The 16,545-nt window shown below is 39.6% G+C and overlaps 1 protein-coding gene across 2 annotated transcripts in view; it reads right to left on the minus strand.

The window, feature by feature from the left end:
* myo10 (myosin X) overlaps nucleotides 1–16,545 on the minus strand; it is a 134,243-nt gene that overhangs the window by 40,788 nt on the left and 76,910 nt on the right. For both annotated transcript variants that reach the window (XM_037787266.1, XM_037787267.1), the window contains exons 5-17: nucleotides 10,423–10,557; nucleotides 10,190–10,314; nucleotides 8,935–8,948; nucleotides 7,642–7,726; nucleotides 7,139–7,242; nucleotides 6,483–6,612; nucleotides 6,156–6,277; nucleotides 5,213–5,359; nucleotides 4,827–4,927; nucleotides 2,703–2,769; nucleotides 1,980–2,072; nucleotides 621–689; nucleotides 360–442 (exon numbers count right to left, since the gene is read on the minus strand). In XM_037787266.1, the coding sequence (XP_037643194.1) occupies nucleotides 360–442; nucleotides 621–689; nucleotides 1,980–2,072; nucleotides 2,703–2,769; nucleotides 4,827–4,927; nucleotides 5,213–5,359; nucleotides 6,156–6,277; nucleotides 6,483–6,612; nucleotides 7,139–7,242; nucleotides 7,642–7,726; nucleotides 8,935–8,948; nucleotides 10,190–10,314; nucleotides 10,423–10,557 (1,275 nt within the window). The remainder of the gene's footprint in view (nucleotides 1–359; nucleotides 443–620; nucleotides 690–1,979; nucleotides 2,073–2,702; nucleotides 2,770–4,826; nucleotides 4,928–5,212; nucleotides 5,360–6,155; nucleotides 6,278–6,482; nucleotides 6,613–7,138; nucleotides 7,243–7,641; nucleotides 7,727–8,934; nucleotides 8,949–10,189; nucleotides 10,315–10,422; nucleotides 10,558–16,545) is intronic.

Here is a 16,545-nt window from a genome sequence, read left to right on the forward strand (position 1 = left end):
ACGTTAACAAGCACATTCAGATGCAGTACAGGACAGCACCAGAGCTTCATGATTTAATAGGAACTGCAGTTAAAATGGTTGATAATGCAAAATAATAATGAATCAATTTAAATGAAAATTAAAATGTCGATCTATACTGGAGCAGTTTAAATGGAGCTCAGTGGACATACAGAGGGAAGTTGGTTTATGAGTGAAAGAAGGTCTAAATGAGAACATCTGGAGACACAAACCAACATGCCACTGAGCAAGGCATTTTAATCCCCAACTCCTTTTTATACGTGTGAATTAGTAGATAGGATGAAGCATCCCTCTCTGCCTCCACCGGCCTCTCCTCTTCAGTTCGGACGGCTGTAATCTACCTGCTCTCCCTCAGCAGGTTGAGGATGTCGTCTCTGAAAGTGTCTCTGTTCTTCTCCAACATCCCCCTCACGTCGTACACCACCTGCAACCGGCCACAGGGGGGCGTCAGAGAGTTCACCAGGAACAAAGAAAAGAGGAGCAGCTCCTTTCAGCTACTCAGGTTAAATGAATCAGTTTAAAGTATCATGTACGACAATGAACTTTGTTCTTTTACACACAACTACACTATAATAAATAAACAATAGACAGGCAGCACTCACCTCTCCTGCATAGTGCCTGACTCCAAAGTTGTGCACGGCAACGCGTGGTTTCACATAGAAAGAGTTTTTCTGCAGGAGGAGAGAGGAACGAGTTTAATCACAGAGAAAGAGGCAGATGATTACTGTACAAACCACATCTGTAATCTTTACAACAGCTGCTTCCTGAGGGCCGAACTAATCACCTGTCCACCCAAATCATACCTGCATGAAACTGGGAGAATGATTTGTTCCTGATACTGGCATAAAATATAAAATAAAATGAGTTTCTGCCAGAAAAAAAAAGTTAAATTAATGTGTGGATAAAGACTCGAGTCTCGTAGATGGTTGTCCTTTCAACCCCGTTTTAACAGTCTTCATGTCTCTGGTTTGATATGTCCAAATAGTCTTTTATTTGATCATGATCCAGTTTAATAAGGTTGTAAAGCTTCACTGAGAACACAGCCAGGAAAATACTCACTGAAATATTTACAAGCGCTCATATTTATTCAAATTAAAGTCCTCCACCTCTTTTACTAGTCGCAGTCACATCAGAGTTTAAATCAAGTCAAGCTGTTCGCTGCTGCAGATTCAAAAACAAAGAACTGGACCAGACCAGATTCAGTATCCTGTTAGCAACCGATGCTAACTATCTTTAAAAATGCAGCTTTTACTTTTACCATTGAATGCTGAAATATTTATTTATTTATTTATTTATTTAATTATTTATTTAATTATTTATTAATTTATTTAATTATTTATTAATTTACTTATTTATTTAAAAAGGATTATTAAATTCATTAAAAATGCAGCTTTTACTTTTACCATTGAAAGCTGAAATATTTATTTATTTATTTAATTATTTATTAATTTACTTATTTATTTAAAAAGGATTATTAATGACAGGATTATTCTGTCAAAATAATAATGAATAAATGACCTTAATACCAAAGTACTAAGATCTAAAACTACTAATACCACAGTGAAGAAATACTCTGTTACTTATAAAAGTCCTGCATTCAAAATGTTACTTAGGTAAAAGTACAAAAGTATTAGCATCCAAATATACTTACCAAAGTATTAATTACAGAATAATATATATTATTACAGAGTTATAATGTGTTCATGACTTTAATGTTGCAGCTGGTAAAGGTGGAGCTACTTTCAATGCCTTTCTATACTGCTGGGTAGCTTCAACTATAATAATACATCATTAATTGATTTATGTTTTATATTAATAATCTAAATCTGCAAAGTAACTGATGTAGTGTGAAGTAAAACATACAATATTCACCTCTGAGATGTAGAGGAGTAGAAGTATAAAGTAACAGAACATGGAAAGGTGAAAAGGTCAACTGAAGGGCGTCGGGTGGATCAACGTACCGAGTGCTGGCTGTGGAGTTTCTCCAGTAAGGTGCCGTCTGTGGCTTTGGGGAAGTGACTCTCCTCATTCATCAGTGCCAGGAGACCCAGTTTCTATGGAAACACAAAGACATCATCATCATCATGATTGATATAATCATGATCATCAGCATTCAGAGGATGGATGGATCAGACTAGAGACCTAGAGCATTCAGAGGATGGATGGATCAGACTAGAGACCTAGAGCATTCAGAGGATGGATGGATCAAACTAGAGACCTAGAGCATTCAGAGGATGGATGGATCAGACTAGAGACCTAGAGCATTCAGAGGATGGATGGATCAAACTAGAGACCTAGAGCATTCAGAGGATGGATGGATCAGACTAGAGACCTAGAGCATTCAGAGGATGGATGGATCAGACTAGAGACCTAGAGCATTCAGAGGATGGATGGATCAAACTAGAGACCTAGAGCATTCAGAGGATGGATGGATCAGACTAGAGACCTAGAGCATTCAGAGGATGGATGGATCAGACTAGAGACCTAGAGCATTCAGAGGATGGATGGATCAAACTAGAGACCTAGAGCATTCAGAGGATGGATGGATTTACCTGCAACAAGATATATTTTAAAATGTATCATAGAAACTCTCTTTATCACCAACAGCATCCTCATCCTACTTCCTTCTGTGCACAACTTGACAGTTCTCAAGTCGAGCAAGACTTTTAAATCACTCCTCGTACCTTCTCGATCAGATCCAGACATTCTCCGTTGTCCATCCAGTTGATGTCGACCCAAACCAGGCCTTCCCTGCAGGATGCAGCCAAAAAATAAATAAAAAATAGGGGTCAGACATTTTACAGCAAATAAAAGACATGGACATCATGAAAGTAAACCCATCATTATGTCTTATTTGAGTCTTTCAGGGGACCTCTTCCTGCAAAGAGGGAATATTTCCCCTCCACCTCTGACTACTTGTTGCTGAGATTTTTCAAATAGTAATGAACGGATTGTGATGAACAGATGCTGTGCTCGTGTGCAGGTAGGAAAGTCCTACGATCAGGACTTCTAACAGCATTCTGGTGCCGTTTTTATCCAGAAACATCCGACCCAGAGGACGAACAGAAAGTCTCAGACTGGCTGCAGCTTTTACAAATGACACCGTTGTTGGTGGAGCTCTGGAGCGACTGCCTTCAGGCTGGTGACCTCAGCTTCTCTAAATACTGACAAACATCAGGTACCAATTGGGTCAGAGAGGATATGAGATGATGTTTTGTATATAAACTGTATGTGGAATACAACAACACTTGGCAGACTACTACACGCTGCAGGGCTCTGATTTTCCGTGCTAGCGTAACCAAAGCAAAGCAGCGTTTAAAGAGCGAGACTGAAGGTTCGACGGCCTTCAGTGACGTCTTATTTCACTTAGAACGTGTTCAGTTCTGAAAGATTCAGTTTAATCAAGACAAAACACACATTCACCATTTTAAAACAAGACAAAAGCCTTTAATATGGATTGACATTATTAAGTTATTGCCCTCGCTATAAAGCCAAAGTGCAGCAACTACATATTTGGTATAGGGCTGTCGAAGTACTAGGATTATATATGACACTTTTTAGTTTATAGCGGGCTCATTTTGAAGCTAGAGTGAAGTTACTGGTATCATATGAAACTAGAAAAACCTAAAGAATCCATCGGTACCAACCATGTCATGCTAGCTTGTCATGAAGGAGGTTAAATAACGCTCCAAATTTGTGCTAAATTTTGGCGAGGAAAAACAGTCATGGCCATTTTCAAAGTGACCTCTTGACCTCTGACCTCCAGATCAGTGAATGTAAATGGTTCTCTAGGTACCCACGAGTCTCCCCTTTACAGACATGCCCACTTTATGATAATCACATGCAGTTTGGGGCAAGTCATAGTCAAGTCAGCACACTGACACACTGACAGCTGTTGTTGCCTGTTGGGCTGCAGTTTGCCATGTTATGATTGGAGCATATTGTTTTATGCTAAATGCAGTACCTGTGAGGGTTTCTGGACAATATGTGTCATTGTTATGTGTTGATAATTAATTTACAATAATAAATATATACATACATTTGCATAAAGTAACATATTTGTCCACTCCCATGTTGATAAGAGGATTAAATACTTGACAAATTTCCCTTTAAGGTACATTTTGAACAGATAAAAATTGTGTGATTAAATATTTTAATCGATTGACAGCACTAATTTGGTCCTTTCCCCTCTGACGGTTTTCTGTGATTTATACATTTTCATAAACCTATACATCTTAGTAAGTTAACCTTGTTATCTCACATAAATAGCACTAAAGCTAATCTATCTATAAATCTATCTTAACGTAGCTTAGCAGTATCTTAACTGCCATTTCAGCCTCTAACTCCAGAAGAGCTAACTTACTTCGGTGTGGTTACGACACCTTAAATCACATTTTTTAAATGTATTAAATTGATTATATTGATTTTGATATAAATATTAAATAGTAGACACATAGCAAGGTAGAATTATCCCTGAAATAAATAATCAAAATAAAGATTATTTTCTTAACAAACTAACCTAATTCCCTGAGATTGTAAGAAAATAAGTGTCCACATCTTTTAGGTTTTATATAAGAGTTATGCCAGTTATTTTTGGGGTAACGTTGAATTAATAAGCCTAAAGAGCCCAACATGAAGGCATAACAACTTAACTGTTATTCTCATCAGCTAACAGTTAATAGCATAACAATTTTTAAATGAGTCTTATTATGAAACAACGTTTTGGCCAAAGTAATGAACCGCCAGACGACAGACTTTTTGGAGGGAAGTACAAAGCGATCCAAGGCGAGTAAATAGCCTCCACCTACTTGTTGTATTCAAGTTGCTCCAGGGAGAAAATGTGCTTGTTAAAATATTCCTGAAGCTTCTCATTTGCATAGTTGATGTTGAACTGCTCAAAGCGGTTGACCTGTTGGGGAACAAAAACGAGGCGTCAGACGTCAGAAGCAGAAAACACAAGACGGAGAGTTAATGAACCCCTGAGGTGTATTTACTGATTAACAATTAAAATATGATTAAAATACTGTGGGAGAAAGAGGAGGAATAAAAGGTCGTGCTGCTGAGTCTAATTGAGTGTGTGAGGGATTGGAATTTAATTCAGTTCAATTTAATTTATTTATCCGTTGGAGAGATTCTGGGTTCATATCAGACAAAAAGTGTTTTATGGTGAATCTTTCCTCGAGTCCAAACACACCTCGAAGTTCTCAAATCCAAAGATGTCCAGGATGCTGATGGACTTGAAGTCTTCTTTGCCCCTGATGCGGTTGTTGAGCTTGCGGATGATCCAGTTGAAACACTGTGCGTAAAGTGCCATGGCCATGGAGTCTCTGGAGTCCACCGCCTGCAGACGAGCAGCAGGGGAAAATACCACTCAGATATCAGTCAAAATGAAAACACAACTATGAGAAGACTTCAGTCACGCTTGATTTGTTTTAAACTAGCATTATACTACAGCAGGGGTCAGACACCTTTACTATCAAAAGAGACATTTTAGGCAAAAAAAAAATCCGTTTGGAGCCGCAAAACATTTGATCATTGTGATGAAGGTAACACAGTTTATAGTCTAAGTATATAGTATATCAGTCTAATGCAGTGAGGGCCAAAGAGACAATGTACGACGGAGTATTAGGGCCACATTGAGGGAAAAAAAGAAATCAGAGATTTCCAGAATAAAGTCATAATAATACGAGAAATAAGTTGTAATTTTATGAGAATAAAGTCAGAACTTTACGAGAAAAAAAGAAAATAACACGTAAAAAATTACTACTTTTAATATTATGACATTTCTCGTAATCTCAGATTTATTTCTTTTCCTCAATGTGAAATAATAATAATACTCCGTCGTACCATAGATCTACAACAATGATAAATTAAAACGAAAATGTAAACAAAAAACAGTTATTCATTTCCATTTTTATAAATCCACAGGGAGCCACTGGGACCCCTGTACTACAGTATGTATAACAGACCGTTGCTATGTATAACAGACCGTTGCTATGGGCACAGCTCTGATGTCGGACTTTGGCGGACCGTTTTTGTGTCAAATGATTGATTTCTTAAGTAAGTAGCCGTGTAATAAGCGTTATAATGTACGCTTCTGCACATTATCCCTTACGTGGTGACTGGAGTTTACTCACCTGTTCCACAGTGAGCGGTGTGGAGATCATCTCACCCCTGAGGATCATGGACCGGTGGGTCAGGACCTCGGCCATCTGATCTGGGTTCAGCCCCAGGAGGTCAGACGTCCGGCTGAGAGCCGCTGATGATGTTGAGGAACACACAAACACTCATCGTCAGAGACTTCAGAGATGTTTGGATTGAAAGTTTCATTTTAAAACTCAGCCAACGTTAGCAAAAGATGTCTGCTCGTAATCGAAGTCATTTATGATAGTGGAAGAGACGGAGGTGAAAGACGGCGTGAAGCAGAGGAAGAAGGTGAGGAAAGTGAGGAGTAACTCTCTGACCTGATTTGGAGGAGACTTGCGCTCCTCCGGCCGTCATGAACTCGATGTTCCCCGCCTGGAGGATACCAGCCAGGAGGCGCAGGATCTCCCCGATGTTCTCCTCTGTGAACTGCATCGTCCGCATGGCATTCTGGGAAACCACAGAAAAACCCAAAGAAGAAGTAAAACCTCAGGTCTCTGAATTCCTCCAGCAGCTGATTTAGTTTCTTCTGGGACTGAAAATATGTCTGAACGCTGCGGTTACTTCCAATCTGTCTCCAGCAGCTGATTAGTCTTTTGGGGTGTTCTGGATGTTTGGACCGAGTCTGTCGTTTTGAGTTTGACAGCAGTGGTTTCACTTTTCAGTCTCACCAGGATCAAATATTCAGAGAGTTTCTGACTCTGAATAAATGAATGATTGAGCTCCATACATACATTTAATGTATGCAAATATATGTGGGGAATCAAATCTAATGTTCTTGGAATACAAAATATAACATGCTAAAATGCAGAATTATTGAAAAAACGTTTTTGAGACGTGTCATTTTTGACATTTCAAAACAATTGAATCAAAAAGTAATCCCTGGATTAACACGTCTGCTACTTTTAGTCTTCAATGAGTGAGTGTATATATGCATGTACAGGTTTAGTGATGAAGCCGGTTGCGTCCTGCGTACCAGAACATCCTGAAAAGTGGCGCTGTCGTTGATTGTCTTGTCGGGGAGGCAGCTGGACTGTCTCAGGTAATGGTAGCTGTCCGGTTGGGTCAACCCGAACGCCTCTGCAGCAACGCAAACAAACACAAATACACATGCACACGGTGATTTCACTGCCAAATAATATGTCGATATTCACACTTTTGTTTTATTATCTCCTGCATGCACCATGTTGCAGCTGTAATACCCTGCGCTGTTAATATTACTGTGTCCCAAAGGTTTTGTATTTAAGGGGAGACACTACAGGGTGATAGATATCAGCATGAAACTTCCCAGGTTGATTACTTACATCAAGGGAACAAGTTTTCTGAAATTTGATGTTTAAATATGCAAATTAGGCGTTATCTAATGCTAACTTTTGAATTTAGGAGAAATCTACAGACACAAATAGACTTAAGTGTAGTAAAATAAACACGCAAACGTGTATTTTGGATGTTTTCTGTCCAGTGTTCAGCGGGACTGACCTCTCTGCTGGGTGTTGGTTCCTGCTAACAGGGCGTAGAATATGTGGTAGTTTCTCTCCCCTGGGTTCTGTCGGACCACTCGGTTCTGTAGGGAAAGAGAAGATATTAAGCGCTCATACTGATATCAACACAAACACACACAGAATCTCAAAGTCCGGCCCGTTCTCATTCCCAGGGCGTCACATACAGACACATTGTCACAGCCGTCGGCGTCTGATACCGACGCATTAGGCGTTCTATTAATCCATCTGCACCTATCGGAGGACAGAGGACAGGAGGAAGGACTGATACTGACTGATGTCTGTGTTCCTCATTAATTGTAAACTTCACTCAGGAATATTATTTATTTAATTGACATTCTTTAGATTAGCTTCTAGTTAGATATTATTGAGTTTATATAGTGATTTGTTGTTGTGAACATGACCGCTGCTGCTCTAGAAACAAATTTAAAATACAAATAAATTCTAATCTTTTCTGAATTGAATCTTTAAAAAAAAATATATATATATTAAAAAGCAATTATTTAGTAATGGAAAAGAACCATATTGATAAAGAACCAAACTGATAAGGAGTATAGTAAAGAGTAGTAGCATCAATAAAATCCTAACGATACCCATCCCTAGTAAAAAGGTCCAACAAGCACAGGGCTTTCATCCAGGAGACGGCTGTTTGTGTCCCGTGTGAAACCAACAACGTGTTGTTTGTCTTTGTGTTCACAACGTTCACTTTCACTTTACAAACTGTAATTTTAAACCACACTATGGTGTCTTATCTTAAACCTAACTATGTGGTTTTGTTGCTTAAATCTAAGCAAGTGTTGAAGTGTTGAATTCACAATATTAACCACACATTTACTGCGACTGTAGTGGAGCGGCTGGGCTACCGGTGCGTGAGAAGTGTGTGACGAGTCGGGATGAGAACGGGTTGCTAAGTAGTACTCCAACCACAATATAGTATATCTTCAGAGCCTGAGACACTAACCCTCTGCCTGTTTAGATCACTGTCTATAAAATGTTTCATCCTTAACAGAGAACAGACTCTGCGGTCTTCCAAACCCACTACTGCAGCATAATCTGTGCTGTCGCCTCCGAGCTTCAGTTCCTCTGTCTTCAGTCATATTTTGGCAAAGTGATGATGAGAGTTTGGAACGTACAGATCAGAAGACTATCATGCTGCGTTAGCGGTTTGAGAAGTTTTTGTTTTACAGCATGAAGTTGTCACCACTGAGAGCTGCTGGATGAAACTTCTAAACATAAATGCAGTTACAGAGGTGGTAGCAGGAAGGACACTCACCTTTTCTAAGAGGTCTGTGGTCAGAAAAGGGTCCGTTAAGGTACATAACAGTTGGAGACATAACAAGCTAGTCAGCTGTCCTGCTGTCCAAGGTGAACACCAGGGTTATGCATGATTAAAAAGCGGTGTTGGGCAGCAGAGGAGCTACTAGTTGGATGACATTTCTCAGTAGTGTGGTTGTAGCGTCGCTGCTTTCTGAATCAAATAGCCTTTCAGTAGCTTAGCTCTTCTGTTGATCAAGTTAGTGGAGCAGTTGAGCATAACAATTGTGCATTTTGCAATAAAAGCAACACATTTGGCACAGATGAAGGTTTACATGTTATGAAAAGATATAGATATCAGGCGCAGCCATTTTTTCAAAATAGCCGCCAAATAGGCGCTTTATATTCCTAAATGTTGCCTGAAACTGATTTTATGACTGTTGATAATTTCCAAAGGGTCACTTCAGGGTCAAACATCACCCCCTTGCCTTCATGATAGAATGACAACCTTTAGAACAACAAGATCTACTAATACGACCCAAAGTTCAGTATCACATTTACAGTGATTAGAGGTTACTGGAGAACTAGAAATGTATCCAGCAATATCTCTGTCAATTTTACTGCTAATGAAAAGATAAATACACCGATGGAAAGCTGAAGATCTTGTTGCTCTAAAGGTGGTTGTCATTCTATCACAAAGGCAAGGGGGTGACGTTTTACCCTGAAGTTACCACGCTCCTTTTATTCGGTTTTCGCGTTTTTCTCAGGTTAAAAGCTTTTAAAACATGTCTGTGATCTTCTAACAGCTGACCTAATCAGATTGAATACACCTTGGAAATCATCAACAGTCATAAAATCAGTTTTCTGCATAATTTTTGGAATATTTTTGGAATATTTTTGGCGGCGCCCCGATATCTATATCTTTTCGTAGCATATAAACCTACATCTGCCCCGCTATCAGTGTAGTGAAGTGAAGTGGGTAGTTTTGCTCACCACACTTTCTAAATAGCTTTCCCCAACACTGTTAAAAAGTCATTTCCATTTACCTGAGCAAGCAAATAACAGACTGGGCTTTTTATGACTCACACCATCAAAACAAATGCTCTAAAAGGCTGCAGCTCTTTCATTCTCCACGGTGCTCTGCATCTCTTTACCTTTGCCAACCCCTTCAACCCCTTCAACTACTTCCTTCCTGCATATTAAGCCTGCGTCTGAAATGTGCAGAAGGGAAGGAAGCGGCGGCCACTTAACACCGAGAGGGTTTCAAAGGATACAGTCGATGATTCGGCCTCCCTGGATGTTGCCCTTCTGGCAGAAATGCAGCTGGACAAACTTCCCAAAGCGACTTGAGTTGTTATTGTAGACGGTCTTGGCGTTCCCGAAGGCCTCCATGATGGGACTGTGGAGCGGAGAAGGTAGCGGGATCATTGACCACCAGGCTGACAAACGAGGAGGATCCTCTGGTTGATGTTACTCATCTGAAATAGTTGACCATAAACAACGTTACCTGCTCTCCAGCAGCGCCTCCTCCACGTGGGACGTCCCGTCTCTGGACGATACGTCCAGGGAGTGCTGGCTCATGGCCGACAGGAACTTGAGGATCAGCTTGGTGCTTTCTGTTTTCCCAGCGCCGCTCTCTCCGCTGAGGGGGAACAAAACACACGAGTGGTCAGACTACTGATCTGTTAGAGTGCCCTTGAGCAAGGCACTGGCCTCCCTGTAGGGAGGAGCGCGAGAACAATGATTTACCCACAGAATCACAATATAATTATTCCTATTTCCTATTTCCTATACTGTATACTGTATGTTGTTCTCATTTTTGAAAATAATAATATTAATATTCTTCTCCTTATTGATGTATTAGTATTTTCTGTAGATGTTGTAGCCATTTTCATTATCATTTCATTGTTTGTTAACAGTAAAATAACTATTAACCGAGTTTAATTGACTATCAATTTACCATTTATAAATGATGGTTATTATAAAGTGTCAACAATTTTTCATGTTTTATGGTTTTAATTTCCACAGCGATATGAAAGTCCAACATTAAGTCCGTTCTGGTTTCATCTGGTCTTTGACAGCCTCCAGCATCCTTTCAGACTTTAGATTAAAACAGAGATGAAGTGTGTCTTTATTTAAGGTGACGCTGTGTGTCTTTAGGTTTAAACTCACGTTCACTCACAACAAATCGTCTCAGACGTGAATTAACTGACTCATGAATGTACCACACAGATGCCATTTTTCACACATGCAGCTGACGGCATCATGGGAAATATTCAGGGTAAATGTTCCGGCCCTCGACCACCAGATGGCACACTGGATACTGCTAATTAGGAATTAGAAATCTAGGATGGCTCAAGTTTGTTTTAGCATCTTTTTCTCCTTAGAAAATCTGCTTAATGAGGATTTTTTTTTTTTTTTTTAAACAAATGTATTTATTGAGTTTTCAACATAACTTCTCCAGTATTTCAACGAACAAGCAAACAAGTAAGGTGCACTGAAGAACATTCACGTCAAGGCGCTATCTAATTATTATACAGTATGCTTTGACTGGGCAATACAACAAGCATTACTAAGAACAACAGAGATGCTTACTGTGGACAAATACTGTGGACAAATGGCCAAAAATCACCACTCATTGCTGCTTGAACTTGTTTCTACTTGCATAACAGTGACTGTTAAAGGTGAAAGGAAACATGATAATGCTATTTAATGACGATGACGATAAGGTGAACTGGTTAACACAGAACATGCATTTTGTTTGCTTCACAAAGAAGGTAATGGAATGAATAAAAACTGTGTCTCTGATGGGGCCGAACCGTCAGAGTCTTTGGCTTCAGTCCTGTGTAGTGACACCGTGACGCATCATCGTACTGACAGTGACGGTATCATTCAGGGTTTTGGCTGCGTGCACTGTAAACTCTGCACTACACAGAGCTGGCATTTAAAACAGCTCCTCTCCATCCACTGCTGGCAATCACTATGATTTTACATGTCAAACCACCTGACAAGCTTCATCAGCCTGTAATCACTGGTGTCACTCCCGTCCCACTGCAGGCTTTGTTTACACTGACTGACTGGCAGGATTGGAGACATTTTTCCATTCATCGTTATTATCATCGGAGCGTCTCGTACGGGGGCCTGGCAGCAGAGCGGCACGGATTCTGGGTCTCTGACGACTTTGTTTAACTTTGTAATGCTTTTTTTTTTTCTTTTTCTTTGTTGACTCTTTGATTAAAACAGGTTTGTAGTTTGAGTTATGACGCATTGTGAACTTTCTTTCCATCTTCATTGTTTTTCTGTCTGAAAGTCAAATAGTTTCCAGGACTCTCCATGTTTGGAGAGATTTAAATTTTAGATGCAAACGTCAATATTAAAGGAAAAACGTGCAGCGGCCATCAGCATACTGACTTCCCTCAAAATGAAAACTCACTAGAAACTAAATGAACCCAATGCAACATGGCATCAGATTCAATTACTGCAATAATAAAAAAAGCTTCTGGTAGAAAATGTCCAGAATTAAACTTTGATAATGTTGCACTAGAATAACCGCCTCACGGTTTTACACCTCCACCGAACAGTAAAGTTGCAGTTTACATCCACGTCTGTCCAAAATGTCATCACTTCATCATTTTATCCTGTTAAACATTTTTGTGTGAAATTGTCATAACTAGCATATGGATTCACTTCACTTCTCGTTGAGGCAACAAAACTACAACTTCTTTAGGTTTAGCAATAAAACTACAACTTCTTTAGGTTTAGGCAACAAAACTACAACTCCTTTAAGTTTAGGCAACAAAACTACAACCTCTTTAGATTTAGGTAATAAAACTACAACTTCTCAGATGGGATGCAAACTCCGCTCTCCTGGGTGAAAACCTTGTGTTTTGTGTCCCATCCATCCGCTTCTGCTCCTGTCATAATTACTACGATCGCTAGAGATCGCTGTCGTGTTCTTTTATACCTTCTTTTGGTGATCTACCATGTGAATAGATGATTAAACCTACTAGTGGGTGTAGTCGGCCCCTAATGACCCACGTCTATGGGGCTTATAGCGACTGATAACGCCTATTTAATTAACAGTTTAATCGGCTGGCTGCACAGAAAGCGATGTGTTTTTTGTTTCCGAGTCTGCCTGCAATAAAGAGGCATCAAAGAACACAAGGAAAGGGCAGCCAGCTAAAACTCTAACAGGTGATGATGATGCATGTGGAGTAAGGACAGATTAAAAGGTGCTCAACAAAGACAAAAATGAACCAAAATCAACCCGGACTCTGGAGGGTTTTAATTCTTATTTCATAATCTTACTGGTATGTTTGTGTAGAGAATCAATTCCCCTCAAATCTGATAGTTGATAGTAATTATGTACATATGTATGTTCAGTGTTGCAGGAGTTTGCACTCAACTGATGCCTTCAAACTGTATTGAATTTTATGTCCGTTTTATAGAGCGTGCAACCAGAAATGAGCCTTGTCAGGTTTAAAATTGATATGTGTGTAATTTGTACTGAAAACTTAATGTAAACTGCATCTGAGAGGTAAGGAACGGACTCATACAGTACAGCCAAAACTAATTAACCTCATCATTTGTCTTTTGGACAGCACTCCGTGCAGCGCTGCTTGCTTTAGCCGTGCTATATAAATAAAGTTGAACTTGAATGTCATGCATCAGCCGCGTAGCATGATCAGCCACATCCCCGGAGTCAGTGGCACATTCCTGATGGACAGAAAACAGGACTGGAGATAACGTAAACTCTCAGGGTGTCTGGCTATAGCTTGAGACGTGACCACGCTGCACATGTGGACAGATGTTATGACAGGACGGGCTGCGGTTTAGACGCTCCACATGGGAACATCAAGTCAGAGATGAGGTTCGGGTCACTAGCTTTCCTTTAAAGCGGCTGTTTGTAGCATGTTTAAAACATCAACATGTCATTATCTTTTGAAGAAGAGATTTGAAGAAGAATTACCATCAACAACGGAGAACATGGAGGAAATGATTGGTTGATTTCACCTCACACCAGTGGAACGGTTGTTGCTTTTGTTTCTCTACACTGAGACCACATTTCTGTTGTTTTCTTTCCTTCCCCTCCATGAAAAAGAGAAATATCTTGAGTTTTTTTTCCACCTTTCAATCCTTTCACTATCAGCCTTCAACAAAACATGTCTGTTTTGTGTCATAAAGAAACACAGCAATTTTCTGCCCCCTAGTGGACGAAACTGAATTAATGCAGCTTTAAAGTTTGTGTCTTTGTGCAACTGTAATAACACAACCAACGAAAGACAAGCAAAATAAAGCAAAATAAAACTTTAATTTAACTTTTTCTTATAAATACTGATTTTCTAATACCAGTATTTTTTTATTTATATGCAGGCTGTTCTCAAATACTGTTTGTAGACAACTTCTTTAGGTGTAGGCAACAAAACTACAAATTCTTTGAGTTTAGGCAACAAAACTACAACTTCTTTAAGTTTAGGCAACAAAACTACAAATTCTTTAAGTTTAGGCAACAAAACTACAACTTCTTTAAGTTTAGTCAACAAAACTACAAATTCTTTAAGCTTAGGCAACAAAACTACAACTTCTTTAAGTTTAGTCAACAAAACTACAAATTCTTTAAGTTTAGGCAACAAAACTACAACTTCTTTAAGTTTAGGCAACAAAAACTACAACTTCTTTAAGTTTAGTCAACAAAACTACAAATTCTTTAAGTTTAGGCAACAAAACTACAACTTCTTTAAGTTTAGGCAACAAAAACTACAACTTCTTTAAGTTTAGTCAACAAAACTACAAATTCTTTAAGTTTAGGCAACAAAAACTACAACTTCTTTAAGTTTAGGCAACAAAAACTACAACTTCTTTAAGTTTAGTTAACAAAACTACAAATTCTTTAAGTTTAGGCAACAAAACTACAACTTTTCTAGGTTTTTAAGTAGGAAATAACAGTTGTATAAGACTCAAATCTTTCTGTTTTGGGGGGGTCTTCTTCATTACAGCTGAAGAGAAGCAGCACAGCTACAGATCTCACCAGTGGCTCTCTCCTTTCTTAAAGAAATTGGATCTTAACTTTAAAGGGCTCGGTGTGTGTAACTCATTTAAATAGCTCAGACTATAGTGATGGCCAAATGTGAAAGGGCCTGCTAAATGTAACTCATTTAAAAGACCTCTGGCAGCAGGCCAACTTATCCAAACTAGGACAGACAACTAAACAGCACCCTGCCTTTGTGCTAATCCCTGGCTCTCCAACATGCTGTTGCCACCCACGGTAAAACCCCCCGCACAGGCAGGAAGGAGGGAGTCTTCGACTGTTGGACAAACTGCCCCCACAACTCTGGACCTCACCCAGGCCTTTTGTACCGAGGAGCAGAGCCGCAGACTCTGCTGAGCCCCTTTCCCACTGGACAACAAAAACCCACTAACACCCACTAACATCTGGCTTTTGCTTTCAATGGGGAAGGTTACAATCAGCATTCATTCCCGGGACAAATGACTCTGCAGTGGTGGCTGGTATTTATCGGCTCCAGCTCCATTCAGGAAACATTTAACACCTAGGTGGACTCACTAATATTCACTCCTTCTCCGATACGATGCTATGTGATATAATCAGCAGGGATTTTGATAATTATTGCAGTTTATTAAAGCTGCGGTGGGTAGAAATGGAGCAAATATGATTTAAAAAAAGTTATTTTTATAAAAACGGTCACTATGTCCCACTATATCCAGCTGTCAATCACTCGCAAACTCCGACCAAATGGAGTATGAATCAATATTCTGTTACTGTAATGCCTATTCCTCTCCTCAAATGTTTTTAGAAACATCTTGTAGTGTAGTGTTTAGCTGTAAAATGAGACCCGGCAGCATGTTGAGACCAGTTGAAGAAATACCAAGCACCGCCCACCAGCCGCAGCACAGCCAATAGGAACGCTCTCTCTCTCTCTCTGAAATGACCTGTGATTGGTCAAAATCTCCCGTCACGGGCTAGATTTCTTTAAAGCCTGAAAACAGAGACATGAAGAGGAGCAGAAGTCTCTCACAAGACTTGAATTACAATATGCTGAAAGGTTATTGTAGACAAAAATATACTGCCTACTGAAGCTTTAACGTACAAAGCATACAATTAACATGCTCTCCTCAAAGCCACCAGACTCCATTGACAGAAACAGTCATTTTGCCTCGATGATCATTGAAACACACTTCAGACTTGAAGAGAAAACTCATAAATACCATCTTTGTTAGTCTTTCCACTGTTCCAACAATCACCAACTCTGGTTTGAGAGTCCAAGGCAAGTGCAACGGCACGGCATACTCGCATTGGGGAAAGGAGTCTTGGAGGAGATGGTTTTAAAGATCTGTACATACAGTACGCGCTAATTTTAGTGGGAAAAAAGGCATTAGAGAGTGAAAGAGTTTCTGAGCAAGGAAGAGAAACTGAGACAAAAAGTGAAACACTGTCAACACGTCATCTAATCTGTTTACTATTTCACTGCAAAATATAAAGGACATGATCTCATCAAGCTACCTGCTTGTTTAAAGCAAATTTAAAGATTAAGATTAAATGACTTGTTAAAATGGACTGGAATGCAGGTCTGAAGTCTGCCAGGCTGCTCTGCAGGCGTTGAGCTAGTCTGCC

The sequence above is a fragment of the Sebastes umbrosus genome, chromosome 12 (genome assembly GCF_015220745.1).
Source record: "Sebastes umbrosus isolate fSebUmb1 chromosome 12, fSebUmb1.pri, whole genome shotgun sequence".
NCBI classification, from domain to species: domain Eukaryota; kingdom Metazoa; phylum Chordata; class Actinopteri; order Perciformes; family Sebastidae; genus Sebastes; species Sebastes umbrosus.